The 15,086-nt window shown below is 44.9% G+C and overlaps 1 protein-coding gene across 2 annotated transcripts in view; it reads left to right on the top strand.

The window, feature by feature from the left end:
• The first annotated feature begins 1,369 nt into the window (after positions 1 to 1,369).
• Positions 1,370 to 15,086, top strand: part of FGF13 (fibroblast growth factor 13) — a 240,827-nt gene continuing 227,110 nt past the window's right edge. The window contains exon 1 of one of the 2 annotated variants that reach the window (XM_030449020.1): positions 1,370 to 1,626. In XM_030449020.1, the coding sequence (XP_030304880.1) occupies positions 1,578 to 1,626 (49 nt within the window). In that variant the 5' untranslated portion in view covers positions 1,370 to 1,577. Of the gene's footprint in view, positions 1,627 to 9,695; positions 9,764 to 15,086 lie in introns of those variants that run through there. The other variant, XM_030449022.1, reaches the window with a different exon arrangement.

The raw sequence follows: 15,086 nt of genomic DNA, 5'->3' as shown, positions 1-15,086 counted from the left end.
TCCTGCTTGGAGTCAGGAGAAGTGGAGTTGTCCAGAAACCACGGAGAGGGCTGTTCCCTGAGCATATCGCCTTTCCCCAGGGGGATGCCCAGCCCTGCCGTGCTCCCTGGTGGTCTTGGAGAAGTGCATCGTATCCCTCCCACCCCACTGCCCCCCCCAAAAGGGTCACTTTTTTGGGGGGTTGAGGTAGTCCAGATGCCCCACAGAGAGGCTCCCCAAGGCACTTCGAGGCTCGCCCTTCCCAGCACTTTATTTTCGGTTCTGCCGAGCAGCTCCAAGGGGCACCGGCTGCATCGTGTTTCCTTCGCCCGCCCTCCCTTCCCTGCCGGTGGGGTCAGGGGATGGTCGGACGCGAACCGGACACCCTCCCTCGACGGCAGCCCCGCTCATACCAAGTTCAGCCCTGTACGAGGAGGACGGGGCGGGAGGGGGGGAGGGGAGCAGTTCTGTCACACAGGTGAGAAGAGCTTCGGCTGTTCTTAGAGGGTCCCTTCCTCCTCCTCGAGGAAGGGGATGGGGCGAGACGCAGGGAGGGCTGATGCACCCCTTTTTTTCCCAACCCCTCTCCCCGGCTCTTTGTACTCCCGTGTAGCCAGCAACAGGCTGCCGAGATCGGGACCGAGCAATGCTGGGGGCCACAGCCCCGAAACGGGAGCCTGGTTTTTGTGGGGTGGATGGGGGGTTTGTTGGGAGTGGGTCCCTGGGGAGAGGGCAGGCTGGGTCTGTGCCACCCGCAGGGCCGCTCCAGCCCGGCGCTGGGCACCGTCCCAGGGCTGAAGGGCAGCAGAGATGCGTGTTGTCCGCCTCGGTACCGTTTTATGGGAGCCCGGGCTGGGTGATGGGGAAAGAGATGCGCTGCCCCGGTGCGACTGGAGGGGACAGCTCTTGCTCTAGCCCTCCTTGCTGCCGGCGAGCGTAAACCTGCCGCCTCTTCTGCAGTGCCGAGGACTCGCGTCCTCCCGTTCTCCTCCTATCCGCGGCTGCGGCTCTGCTGCTCCATTCCCTTATTATTAAAGGAGGATGCGAAAAGAGAAAGAAAAACAAAACACAAAACCCACACCAAACAAGACACCCGAGCAAATATCCAGAGCCCCACACCTCTCCCCACCCCCCCCCCCCTAGCTCATAGTACCCCCTCCCCCCAGTCGGTGAGACTTCCAGGACCGGCTGCGCTTCCCTGGCCCTCAGGAGGTGAGGCAGAGCCGGGGAGGCGGGGGAAAGGAGGGGGCCGGGGCTAGGCAGACACTGGGAAAATCGCTTTTGTCTCCGGCACGGCGAGCGGCGCAGGGGCTCGGTGCTGCGGCTGCCGGAGCCCCCCGCTCACCGCCCCGCTCCGCTCCCGCAGGCACCGCGCCGGCGCCGCCGGGCTCCGAGGCACCGCGCCGGGGAGCGGGCAGCTCGCCGGCTCCGGAATTTTTTTTCCCCTCCCCTTTTGTTGGTGTTATTTCTGCCTTTTCGGCGTAGAGGATCCCCCACACGCACGCACGTTGTGTCCCCCCCCCGTCCGCCCGAGGTTTCTTTGGGTCCAGCCGGAATCCGCGACGCTCCTGGGGATTTTCCCACCCAAGCTGGGGTCTATGAGCGGGAAGGTGATCAAGCCCAAAGAAGAGAAAGATGCTTCCAAGGGTAAGGCAGGCGCAGCCGCTCCGATAAACAGCACGTTCCCCGGCCCGACCGTACTGGGCTGGGAGGGGGGGGGCCCGCTCCGGTGAAAGTCCGTAGCTCGGGGGACTCCGGGCACGGGTGGGGAATCGGTGCCCGGTGTGCGGGGCGCTGCACCGGGAGGGGGGGAACCTCAATGCGGCACCGGCGAAAGTAAATGCCCTCCGCCGGGGGGAGACGGGTCCTTTGCCTCCGGCCGGGCGGGTGCTCGGCGCTGCGGGCGGCTGTGGCCCCGGCCGAGGCGTGTCGGGGTGACGGAGCGGGAGCCATCGCCATGGAGACGCCGGTGCTGAGGGGCGGGGGGCTGCATGCGGGCCCCCAGCTGGGGCTGGGCACGGCGGGGGCTGCCCTGAGCCCGGCCCGGCAGATAGGGGCATGCGAGGCGGGGTGCATGCCCGGGGGGTTCGGAGCCCCGCAGCGGAGTGCATGGAGGATGCATGCCCGGGGGTTAGGGAGCCCCGCTGCGGGGGTGCATGCCCAGGGGTGCGGAGTGCCCTGCTGCATGCACAGGTGGTTGTGCCCCCCTGGCTGAGGGGCTGCGGACCCCCGCGCAGCTCCCTCTGCGGTGGTACCTACACCTAGGGTTGTAGGAGCACCTCTGCCATAAGTAGCCGGTGTGTGTGCGCTGGCTTCTCTCCAATAAGTAGTTTTTCTATGTATCTGTAGATAAATCTGTGCCTTTTCTCAAACGGCCATCTCTGTGTTAGGCTGCTGCTGGTGGGATACCAGGTATGGGGTATGCTCTTGGCCTCCCTGAAAGAAGAGAAAAATGCTCCTTATTTACTCGTTTTATAAAATATAACGGGCACTTTCCTACCATTTACTTTTTTAGCAGCCTGAGATGCCAGATTAAAGCAATTCATCCTTTCTATTGTTTTTTCAAAACTTTTTGATTTCTTGATTTTTAAAGTTTGTTGTTAACAGTAGATTTTTTGAGACTTTTTGTTTTGGGTTTCCTGTATGATCTTTTTTTCCTCCTTATTCTAGTTACCACTGTTACGTCTGATGTTCAAAACCTTCGTGGTTTTGTTCTTTTTTTTTATTTTTATTTTTTACAACAGCAAAAAGAAGTTCACCATTCAGATGTCCTGAAAAAACTTACATTTTCTAAAAATATATGTTTGTCTTTGTTATTTTCTTTGATGTTGATTTTTTTATGGTGGCCTTAGCCACTAAAATACTCTTTAAATAATTGATTAAGCAATGCAGAACAAAAGATTCCTGCCTTTCTGAGGAATTATGTTGCATGGTTTAGAACTGTGTTACAGCACTACACACAAAGAATTTGCCATGCTTGTGCCATACTTGTGTGAAAGCTTGTTTTTTAAAATTAAACGTATGTATTCTATTTTATTCTATGATTATAGGGCTTAGTGCCATACATATGGCATACAATGATATGCTTCATGTAAGCAATTGCCTGTGTATAGGTCTGAGGAACTATGTGTCTTTCAAAATACTGGGACAAAAGCATTTGTAGCTGCTGTTAATGAGTCACAATGACTTAGATTTGCCAGGCTTTGATTCCTGTGGTGACAGCGTTACCAGAAGGTGTATGTTCTGAGAATCCCAAGAAAATAGTTGATCCTCGTATTCTCTGCTTCCAGGAGATGCTGCTACTCTCTTGGAGCTTGCATAAAACTTTCTCTGTTATCACAAAGTAAAGTGGCAGTACGTGTATGAGGTGGTTTGGTGCTGCTGTAGAAAAGTCAGTGGTGGATACAGGCTGTGAAATATGCTTTAAGAAGGGTCTGAGTGCAGTGGTAAGGTGATAGTATTTACCAGTAGATGTATAGGCCATATGGCTTTCTTTAGCCTCTTGTGTCATGGACTTTTAAGCAGGGAATGTTTTTTCCACTAAACCACCTAAATCTTCTTTTGGTGATTGTGATTAATATTGATAATATTGCACTTAATGGGAACATTAATTTGGATCTAACCAGAGTTAGACCAGACTGTTTTGTGTGGGGTTGTTTGTTTGGTTTGGTTTGATTTTTTTATAGAGTACAATCAAACAGGAATTTGTCTGGAAAGGCTGGGATACCATTTCCTGCATATTTCTGCAGCTCTACGGTGGCACTGGGTATACTTCAGTCCTGACAGAAGCCTGGATGTTTTTGAAGTAGTTAACCACCTTTCTAAAGAACAGTGTAATTAGATTTCAGGAGTAACTTACTATGGTGATATGTTCATGAACCTCCCATTCTGTAAGATGGATGATGTAATTTTAAATACCTGCTGTAAATGCAGGTGTCCCAGGGCTATAGTTGCATAATAAATGTGGAATACTTAGTGAGAACAGCATCAGCCTCTTACTCCTGAAGCTTTCTTGTGAATTACAGGGTTCTGAGTGAGACGAGTCTTTGCTGCAGTTCTTGATAGAACTTGGGGAGGGCCACACTCAGCCCTAATGTAAGGAGCTGCTTGGTGGAAGTTGTTGAATGGCACTTTCTACAGCCAGCTTTTGGGGTGGGTCTTGGTAGAAAAGCCTGATTTAGCCAGGAGTTTGAAAGGCCATGCATTTTGATAGAAATCAGGGCAATCCAGTGCAGGTAGTTATTATCTTGCAATGGGTATTTTCAGGTAAATTACCCTCACTGGTAAAGCCTGTGGTGGTGTCAGGGGAGGGGAGTTGTGTGGATGTAACAGAAGTAGTAATATCTGTTTTGAATGAAACAGGCTTTTTTCCCCCACATCTTTTCTGAAGGCAAAGAGAAACTTAACCACTCACTTCAGAGTTTGTTGGCCTCACTCATAATTCCTGCCTAGACAACCCAGTGGTGTTTTGTTTGATACTTGGCTGCGTTGTAAACTGGCTGTGGATGTTTGAGAATTCACTATTCCAATCTAAATAAAGTTTATGGATCCCCATAATGACCTTGGGGTTGTGTGCCTTTACTTTCTGCAAAATCCTGCATTTGTTGTGAATACTTATGTGAAATATTATAGTATTTTTTGACTTTTTTTTTTTTTATAACAGTGTGAGTGTTGCTGCAGGATACTGTAAACCTAGGTTATGAGCAGAACTGCTGCTCCAGAGTAGGAGCTGTTTCTGGTAGCAAGCAGCTTGTTTTAGAGAGCAGCCTTGTCCCAGCTGTACTGGTGGGTTCAAGCATGGGACAGGTTTCCATCTGTCTTCTCACTTTGCACTCTCTACGGTCAGCAGGAGTTTGAGGACCTGGTGGGTAACAATAGCTGAGCATCCTGCAGCCCTGCTCCGATGGTTGGTAACAGCTCCTGTCCTCTGGGAGTTAGTTACATGCTCAAGTAATCCCTCTGCTACGTTCCCACTGGGCAGTTCCCACCAGTCAGATTCTTGTTCTGCCACATAGCTGCTGTGCAGAGAACTTGCCTGTGTGGCAGGACTGGTGATTTTTCCCAATTCTTCCTCAAAAAACTTTGCACCCTGAGAACAGTGTATCCAGTGTCCTCAGCGAGCCACGGGGCTGGATCGCCACAATGTATTTTGAGTGAAATATTCATTAAGCTTTTATATGGGGGAGAGACGTGGGGCAGTGGGAGAATATAGGGCATTAGAAAGTGAGATGAAGCGTGCTGAAATCCCTTGTACTTTGGGTCTGGGCTGTGAAGAACTTGTGTTGTCTGGTATGACAGACAAACTTTCCAGAGGCTGCTTTGCAATTTGTGTGGTTCCTCCAAGGAAAGTCGAGAGACGGAGTAGAGAATCTGAAACTAAATCTGAGGGATGGATTAATCTGAATTTGTGGGGTTTTTGTGTGTGGGCGTTGTTTTTTTTTAACAATTGGATTATTTACTGATGCCTTCCCCATCGAGGCAGGTGCAGGGAGGGTCACTGTGCTCTCACTGCAAGAAACTTTGATAGCTTTGCCCGGGAGTCTTGATAACCTCTGTCACAAGCAGTGCAAATATGGAATATATTTTCTTCTCCAGAAAGCAAAACAGGAGGAGTATTTTTTAAGCTGATGGCTTCTTATCTGAGTGTATTGAAATACTGACAGTAAGAGTGAAGATTTTGGAAGTATAGGTACTATTCTAATTTAGTGACAGCAGAAAACAGCGCACTTAAAGAACGTACTTGGTAGAAAAAAATCAGAGCCACAATTTTGAGGCACAATTGCTGCTTTTCCTGTCTTTATGGGAATATAGTATAATGCAGCTTATGATTGAAAGGTCTGTAGAAAAGCTGACAAAAATAAAGAAGCTGATCTCAACAGTTGTATTTCTATAGTACTGAATCATGAGAAAGTAACTTACTTCAGGGACTGAAGAAGAGCACTGCAGAGGTAACATGTAAGCTGACCATGTCTTGGTCTGAGTCCACTGAATCAAAATTAGCAGCAAGTTCAGAACTGTGTGAGAAGGGGGAAGGGAGCAGAGTCCTAGCACCCTGACCTGCTGCTTGGCCAGCTCAGGTGGGAGGCAGGGCATTTCTTTGCCTTTTTATCAGGAGCTGGGGTGCCGATTCTTTTTCAGCCCAGACAAAAAGCCTCAGGAAACTTCACCAGCAGCCATCATTTGAGGTATCAACTTGAATCTCTGTTCAAGCAGATGTGTGCCACCAGTGGATTGGGTCTTACTGTGGTCAGTTGGTGCTATTGACTTGCCTATCATAACTTGTGCTTGTATCATAAACATTTAATGACGCCAAAGAACGAGTAGTTAAACTCAGTGGTTTTATTTTGTTCACATTAGAAATCTCTGTGCCTCCTGTTTGAAATCTGAGCTTGCAGATCCACTTTGAATAGATGCCTGCATCACCCACTGGAAGGCGACAGCCAAAATGAGAAGCACGGCCCACCCCATCCTGGAATGAATGTTTCAGGTTACAATAGGTACTCAGCTCTTGGCTGAGGTCCTGATCCATTCAAAATTCCCATTGACACCGGTGGGAGTTCTCTGTGTCTGCCTGTGGCATTGCCTCTGATTAGTGGGTGGTTGTTAATGTGCCCATGCTTGGAATATTTACAGTAACTACCTCCTGTTATGACTCATTATCTCTGACCAGTTTTGGTTCCACAAACTACAGTAATTCTTTATAAAGATACATTTAAAAAGAAACATCCTTCCCTCTAAATCCCAAGGTGGTGGTCCCTGACATCTGTTGATAAAACACGAGCAATTAGAAAAATGGAAGTGGCCTTTGAGATCATGTGCTGATGTCCTGTAATGGTTCTCAGTGAAGATATCTCCAGGAAGGCAGAATTTTCAGGGACAATCTCCAAACTTTGGCATTTCTGATACTGTTGGTTCTCACGTGGCAGCTGGCTATGACAAAGAACTTGTGTTGTTCTGAAGACAGCAAACTTTTGAAGGTAGTAATTTTTTTTGTTTGTTTCTAGAGGAAAATTCAATAATAATTGCTTCTTGGCAGATACCAAGTCTCATATTCAAAGGAAAAACTCCAGGCGGATGAATCCTGGGGATGAGTGGCCCCACAGAGCATTGCAGGGGGCTGCAAAGGGGTACGTAGCAGCATTCACAGCAGATGTGTAACAATTTCTGTGGCTCAAGCTTCTGGCATCTCTGGTCTTTGGCCACCCACAATATCCTGGAGACTTGTCATTAAATGCATTTGTGCCATTTACTGGGATTTCCAGCAAGGCACTGATCTTACCCCCACGCTTTGGGAATTCTGTGCTGCAGTGTAGTCTTGGGTCAAATGAATGTTAATTTTGTTCCTCTGTTCCTCAGTGTGTTACTGCTATAGTGTGTTTAGGAAAAGAGAGAGCTTCAGAGTTATGCAAAGCACTTCTTTGGGAGCAAAGATGTGGCCAATCCTGCTCCTCAGACTCTTCTCTACGAGCAGTGAGTCCAGGCTTTGATAACATCCCCTGTCCATGTTGATGTGTGGTCAGCCCTGTGTACAAAACATTCATAAATCTGGGAGGATAACTTCCCCTCCTAGATGACCTAGAGCGTAGTATTTTCAAACCAAGGTCTTTGTAAGTTAATGTATATTCGAGGGGAAAATGGTTCTGTTGCTTACCCTGAGATGAGAGGTTTGTGGGGTTTCTGTGATTTGGTTGTGGATGCTCTTACGGATTCAGCTGTTTCAGGTCTCTTTTGTGGGGCTGAAGATTTCCTAGCCACTTGGATGGCTTTTACTTGAGCCTGGCTTTAAGGTCTGTCTGTTCCAAACATTGTTTTTCTTCTCTCAATTATGTCTGGTAGCTGAATAAAATTTCCCACTTTTCCCAAACCATGTTTTGACCAAGCTATCACAAAAAGCATGTGTTAAAAAACAAAACGAAACAACTAAAGAAGTGTGTTATTTACAAAAATCCTTTTTTTTCATGTGTAGTATCTTAGGTAGAAGGTTTCCTTTAATTGTCTGGTCTGTTGCTCAATATTTGTATTGTTTTGCTGGGAGAAATGAAGGCAAAATAATTTGATTGCACCCTCAGGCAGGTAACAATTTAGTTCTTTTCATGGAGAGAGTGTAAAGTGATACTGTTCTCCACTTAATTAGTTTTGTGAGAGTGATGTATAAGGCAAGGTCAGTGCTAGAGGAAGAAAGGGCTGGCATGGATTGAATGCTGCTTACGTTGTTTGAATAATTAGAGCATCACTCTGAGGTGGGAGGGAGCAGCACGACTGAAATGAAGTGGGAAAAAGAGATATTCCTGAAATAGCAATTGAATTGCCATTGGTCTGGGTTGCACCACGTGTACAGCATCCAAGATTGACTAAATCCGAACTAGTGGTGGTTCATTACCTTTGACACTGTGGCTGTGATTGTAGCTGAAATGAAGGTGTATTTATAGAGATTACTCAGTTCTGTGGCCCAGGTAATCTGTAGATGCTTTTCAGCTGAGGCTTGATATAATTGATAAAAGGCTCTGTTTGTGGCTTTAAGAATAAATGGTTGAACCAATAGCTGGCATTTCTGATACGTGTGCTTTTAGTTACCATCTGATTTAGGACAAATTTCTTTTGTCTCAATGAGATCAGGTCAAATTTATGCATGGTATAATTCTCATCTGACCTGAGTGGTCCACCTGCCAAACACCCATCTAGCCCCTCTATTACCCTCCTTAACAAGACGTGGAGAAAAGGAGGTGGAAAAGCTGGTGGGTCAAGATGGCAAAGAAAGGGAGATCATTAGTAATTACCATCACAGGCAAAACAACCTCAACTGGGAAAAACAAATTTCTTGCCAATTAAAATAGAGTTGGATGGTGAGAATGAAGACAAAAAACTAAAACATCTTCCCCAGTCTGCTTCCTCTTCCTCAGGCTCCACTTCACTTTTCATTCCCAACTCCTGTGCCTCCTCCCTGCCCCAGCAGTGCCGTGGGGATGGGGAATGGAGGCTGTGGTCAGCCCGGAGGAGTTTCCCTCTTCCACTTCTTCCTCATCAGGCTTTTCCCCTGCCCCAGCATGGGTCCTTCCTGTCTCTTCCTTGAGGATAACCCTGCTCCACTCTGGGGTCTCCACAGGCTGTGGTTCCTTCAGGAAACCCCTCCTGGGACCTTCCACCCCCTTCCCTCGTGGTGTCCCCAGGGCTGAGGGGCCAAGTGAAAGGAATTAAATGGGAAGTTCCCCGTGTCTTCTAGAAGAAGGCAGCTGTGTCCCAATGTCAGTGGTTTTACAAGGGATGTCAGCTCCTCAGGTGGAACAGGGAGGCTGTGAGCTCTCCAGGTCCAGGAGGTTCATACATGTTTTGTTTGTAAGCTTGGAAGTTTTCCCCTGCCCTCCATCACCTGTAGGGCAAATCTGGTGGTTTTGTTTGACTTTGTTTTGCATATTGAATCCTTGGACTTCTACCCCTAGAGTTAAAGGTGACTTTTTCCTCAAATCTAAGAAATATTTATGATTTTTATCAAATGAGGTGGAAAAATGCAGGATTTTTTTTTTTCTCCTTGTAGTATGAAATACCATGAAACAAAAGTATGGAAGAACCAGAAAGGAAAGCTTAACTGGAGAGGGATGGTGAAGGCAGCTGGTAGGAGAAAGGAGTGGTGCAGAATGAGCTCCAAGTGGGTGTGGAGCATGTAATCTGCTGGCTCCCAGTCTCCAGCACTCTCTCTTACCTGTCCAGCAGACACACAAGTGAGGGCTTCCTTCTGATTTTGCTTTTCAGCCATTTTTTTCAGGAGTTATCAAAATCTAGGAAGGTGGTAAGCTGCTTTTTTTTTTTTTTTTTTTCTTGCATCTCTTTGTAGTTCACTGGTACTGGCTGCAATGTTTGTTCAAGTAGCTTAGAATGGATTTACTTCCACGCATTGTCAATGTGCTGTCAAATTGCTTACAGAGAAACATTTTTCTTCCTTTGGATTTTACATCTGCTGTGAATTTCTGTACAGCTATCTTTTATATTCAGCAGACTTAAAAAATTTCTTATGTTGCTCTTATATCTCAATCTGGCCAAGCTGTGCTGTGATGCTGACTCAAAAATGTTAAATTTTTTAATTGTGGTTATACATAATGCTCCAAACTGCTGTCACTTTGTTGTGTTCCTCCAAGTGCTGCAAGAGACTAAGAAACTCTGATGGAGTCAATTGCCACTGCAAGTCCTTGTCACTTCTGATGGGGTCCAGAGCTGGAATACCTGAACCGTGAAAGTCTCTCTTCCAGTGAAATAAAGATTTGGTATTTTTGGGAGCTGTAATATTTGTGGGAATTGCAGGAGGACTCATTTCCTGGGGGAATCATGACTTGTGATTGCTTGAGACCATCATTTAGAGCAGGTGCTCCCTCCCGCCTCCCTCTGCAGATGTTTAAGTAACATTTCTTCTGCGTGTAAATAGGAGAAAGGTCTTTTCAACCATCCTAATGTACAATCAGTGCAGGTTTGTCATGTGCTCTACTTTACGTTTGCTTCTCATCTTGCATAGTAGTGACTGAATGTTCAGAGCCTGCCAAAAATAGCTTGCTGTTTTCAAGTGCCTGGCCGAGGAGAACTGGAAGGACTGTGGTTTACTGCTCTTTTTTCTCATCTTCCCCCTCTGCCCTGCCTTTGCTTTCTGAAGAAAGAATGTTGGGGTTTGTTTTAAGTTTATTTTGGTGAAATAAGTAAAAAGGAAGCAAATAGCAACTCTCTTTATCACCTAATGAGAGGGCTGGTGGCAGCATAAAGGCTGTGATGGCACTTCCAGAAGCTAAGAGAAGATTTCTGGGATGAAGTGTGACCCATTCCTGTTCCACCCAAGTGTCAGAATTCTTCTCTGACCAGGCAGACTGATTAAAGCAATTTCTTCTTTAATGTTGGTGTCTGGCTTGTTGAGCCTTACAGGCTTGTGTTACTTTGCCACTGGGAAGCTGCATTTTTGGTGTCTTTGGCTGGAAGAGGGGCTTGGGGGTTTTATGTTTGTTTTGAGGTTGTGGTTTCTTGTTTGTTTTCTCATTTGTTTCTTTGTTTGTTTTTTTTTTGTTGTTGTTGTTTTATTTACGTTTTGTGTTTTGTATTAGATATTGGTGCAGAAACCAGTTTTCAAGTTTTGTTTTTATAATAGTGTGGGAGGAATTTCTATCACAAGATCTCTAGGATGTTGGGAGTAACACAGTGGTATAAATAATAGTCTTTTCATATAGGGTATCCAAGTAGTAGGCAATGGAAAAGTATGACAACGTTTTTGATATTCACTCAGTAACTCAAATACAAGAAGAGAACAGCACAGAAGACAGGAGGAAGGAAAAAAATGCCCTTTTTTTTAGTGGTGCATTTAAGAACAGCAGACACTCTCATTTTAGGACACTTAAAAGGCAGCAGTGAATGTAGAGGAGATCAGGATTATGGACAGCTGTGAAAATTGTCCATTCCATTTCATCGCAACCTTCAGTGTTTAAATATTTGTATTTGTTTCCCCATTGAGCCATAAGCAAAAACTCAGGCAAAAGAGCCATACCAGAATTGGTTTAAGGAAAAAGATCTGTTGAGTTTTCTATCTGTGCCCATCTTGATCTTAGAAACCTTCCAGTCAAAGCTGAGATGTTTCTGCAAGACTTTTGAATATCATCAGAAAAGTTGGTTGGGTACTTCTCAACCATCTTAGGAGCAGATTTTGGAATGTAAGAGTTAAAAAAACAAACAAAAAACCCCCCAACAACCACAAGCAACCACAATTTCAAGTCAGTGATGTGAACGATGGCAGGAAGCTTTCTAGTGAGTCAGGGAGGTTTCTGCATGTGCCTTTTGGACTGAAAGTGCCTTGATTTTATTTCACTGGAGGTTGTGTGGTGAAGAATAAACTTCCCATTGATTTGTGATTTGTGGAGGGAATAACAGATGCTGGGATGAGAATGCAAGGGGGAGGAAGTGTGATGGAGTGGCAAGAGAAAGGAAATTCTGTGAGTCTTTGAGTGATAGAAAACCAAGTTTGAAAAGGTTCTGGAGAGCATGGGGAAGCTAAAAAAAAAATAATGGAAGAAGAGACATTGTGTGCATAATTTATCACTGTTTCCAGGAGTGTAATAATAACCTGGCTGTGTATTTTCTCACAGCAGAGTGTGGATTTATGAAGACTATAAAATGTGATGGGGGTAGCTGAGGCAGGAAGTGCTTTCTGGAAAGGCTTTCAGTGCAGCCAGGGTCAAGGGACAAATGAAGTTTAGAGTGGCACAGAGATGAAGGTAGAGAGGCATAAGGAGGAAAAGGAGCTTATGAATTTGCTGCAACTCCAGGGCTATTCGTAAGAGGAGCAAAGACACAGGTTTATCATCAGTGTTGGCAGGAAGTGGCAAAAACATTGGCATTTGAGCCACTGAAGCTGTTGCAAATACTGAGCATATAAACACCTCTGCCTAAGTAGCTTTTCTACCAGTTGGGTGTTTTGTAGATTGTCAGAAAAATACTCAAATTGTAAAGTGGAAGGAGAAGCTGGACTTCTGATCAACAGAAGCAGAACTGGGCTTACAAATGTGAAGTAGGAAAAGAAAAAGAAAAATTGTTCAATAGCTACACTGAAAACAGAAAAAAGGGAGAACTGTATCTAGTGGTGTGTAGTGGTTTGGTCAGTCAGAGTGTGAGGATCTAGAAACTGTCTGTCATCTAGTCTGATTTTTCACCTCTTCAGTGTACTAAACTGAGAGTATCTTTGTTAATAAAATCTGTGTCCTATGTGTATTGGTTCAAGCACCCAAGAATGAAACTATTTGTTTAATTGAAGCCTTCAAAACATCTTCCTTCTATGTTTGAATTTCCTGGAGCCAGGCTTTCCATTTACCAATTAAAAAACCCAAAAAACATATAAATATATTCTGGGCTTGTACCTGGTTGAGATATGAGAATGCCCACATGCTGCACCAGTGTCAGTGAGCCTTGTGAGCCCCAAAGTAAAGTCTAGAATTAATGCCTGATTTTTTTTTACTTTTTAAAGCTGGGGAGCTGTGTCACAGAGAGAATGAATACGTTGACTGATGTATTGAAGGTCATGTGGTGATACACACAAATTTCTATTGAATTTAATGCGTGCACTTCTTCCAGACTTGTGTGAACATTTATGGGATACAAATACTTGGAATTTGGAGGCCAAATTTTCTTTCACTGATAAAGCAGCTTGAAAGAAAATTTAGGCAGTTGTATTTCTTTGTGGTATAAACAGGGTTAACTTCTGTAGTAATACTGAAAGCAAAGAATCCCCAACAGCCATGTCTTTGAAACTCTTAGCAGTAATACCAGGGTGCAGTGAAAGCTTTAGACAACCTAAAACATTGCAAAAAACCTTGACAATCTGTCCTGCAAACTGACAAGCATCTCTGCTTTCCATTTACCCAAAAACTCCTAGTGCTCTGGTTTGGACCCCATATCAGTGAACATGACATATTCCTGTCATGTCATGTTCCCACTATCACAAGTTCTTACATTAAATGTATTTCAGGAGCACTTGACTGTGTATGAGGAAGACTGAGGGAGTCTTTCTTACAAAAGAAATCAACAAAACACAGCACACCTTCATCTTTCTCATTCAAAGATGTGTGAATGAGCTGTTTGCCATGGCAGTGCCTCTGTCACTGAGAGAAGAGAATTTATTGCTCATCTTTCATAATTTGAAATCATTGCTATTAACACCCTGTTCTTTTATGTCTTCTCTTAAAGTGCTTTGGCTTCTTTGGTAGGATGTCTACTGTTTTTATTACTGCTTTAAACATTTTAAACTATTGCTGTGCACTGGACAAGTGTTTGAATAATTCTACCTGTAAGAGACTTTGGTAGCTCATCTGTGTTTAGTTGGCACCTTATAAAGAGCAGAACTTGAGCCATTTCTGTGCTGTCTGGTCAGTTTGAGACACAGTTTGTGCTGTGCAGTATCTGTCTTGCTGAGCAAAATCCTCAGTGGGAGCATGATATGCTTTGTGTTTTACATTGCTGACCACTGTTGTGATGAATATTTTGAATGCTGGGTACTTTAATATTTTTTTTTCCTTCAGAAGTAGTACTTTTGTGTTGGATCAATGTTGTGTTTTAAAATCAGCCTGAAGATAGCAAGCATGAACTGTACATTTTGTATTGAAGCTTGAATTTGTGATGTGGGATTTGTGTGTGGGGGACGAATTGCTGTGATAATTCTGGTGACAGAATTATCAGAATATCAGATATCAGAATCTGGTATCAGAATTAACAGAGACTGAAGCATATAAGACAAGTAGATTTACATCCTGAAATCAAATCTTGCAAATAAGCAGCAGCCCTTTTGGTGGAATAAAAGGGAGAAAATCATGTGCTCAGTTTGCATTTTCAAAGATCACCTGGAGATGCTGCAACTGAAGCAGTGTGGCATGAAATTCTACAATGGGCTGAATGGCCTTGGAGACAGCTGCTGCCTCTCTAGTTCCAGTATTATGGTAGCTTGTGCTTCAAAATTTGGCTTTGAGAATTATGGTACCAGTGGTGCATAATTCAGTCTCCTTCATTTCCTCCATCTTTAGCTCTCCTCTATTTGTTAAACCTTTATCCACAAACATCAGAAGGGTTACTGACTGGGAGGTATGGAAGGCTGGTTAATCCTTTCATGCATATGGTGGAAATAAAGAGTCTTCAAAAGGCAGTGGCATCAATTTCTGAGCCTGTCTGTGTGAAGTATGGAAATGTTAGGTGTATCTGCTTTTTCTAATCACTATTCGGATTTGCAATATGCTCTGGGATGCCTCTGTGTTTTACCATATAGCTCATGCTTTGTGAAATCAAGCTAATACTGCTTTGATTAATGAAGTTCATTGCCAGACCAACAATATCTGTATGTGGAACATGGCTGTGCTTGTAGGCTTGGTGTCCCCTGCCTGCACTGATGTGAAAAATCAGTGGGTGGGCTGGTGGTTGGGCCCAGGTAACCCAACATCTCAGAGCACCAGCCAGTTTGAAGCTTACAACTGAACTGTGGAACCTGCCAGATCTGCCTTTATTTTGAACTTTTAAGTCTCATAGCAATGAAGCTATTTCCTAGGACTCATAGCCCTACTCTGCCCAGCTTTATTTTCCAAGATGTAATTATTCCTTGCTCACTG

Source organism: Calypte anna, chromosome 4 (genome assembly GCF_003957555.1).
Source record: "Calypte anna isolate BGI_N300 chromosome 4, bCalAnn1_v1.p, whole genome shotgun sequence".
Classification (NCBI taxonomy): Eukaryota; Metazoa; Chordata; class Aves; order Apodiformes; family Trochilidae; genus Calypte; species Calypte anna.
The sequence above is the reverse complement of the archived record's forward strand: the minus strand, read 5'-3'. Positions and strand labels throughout refer to the sequence as shown.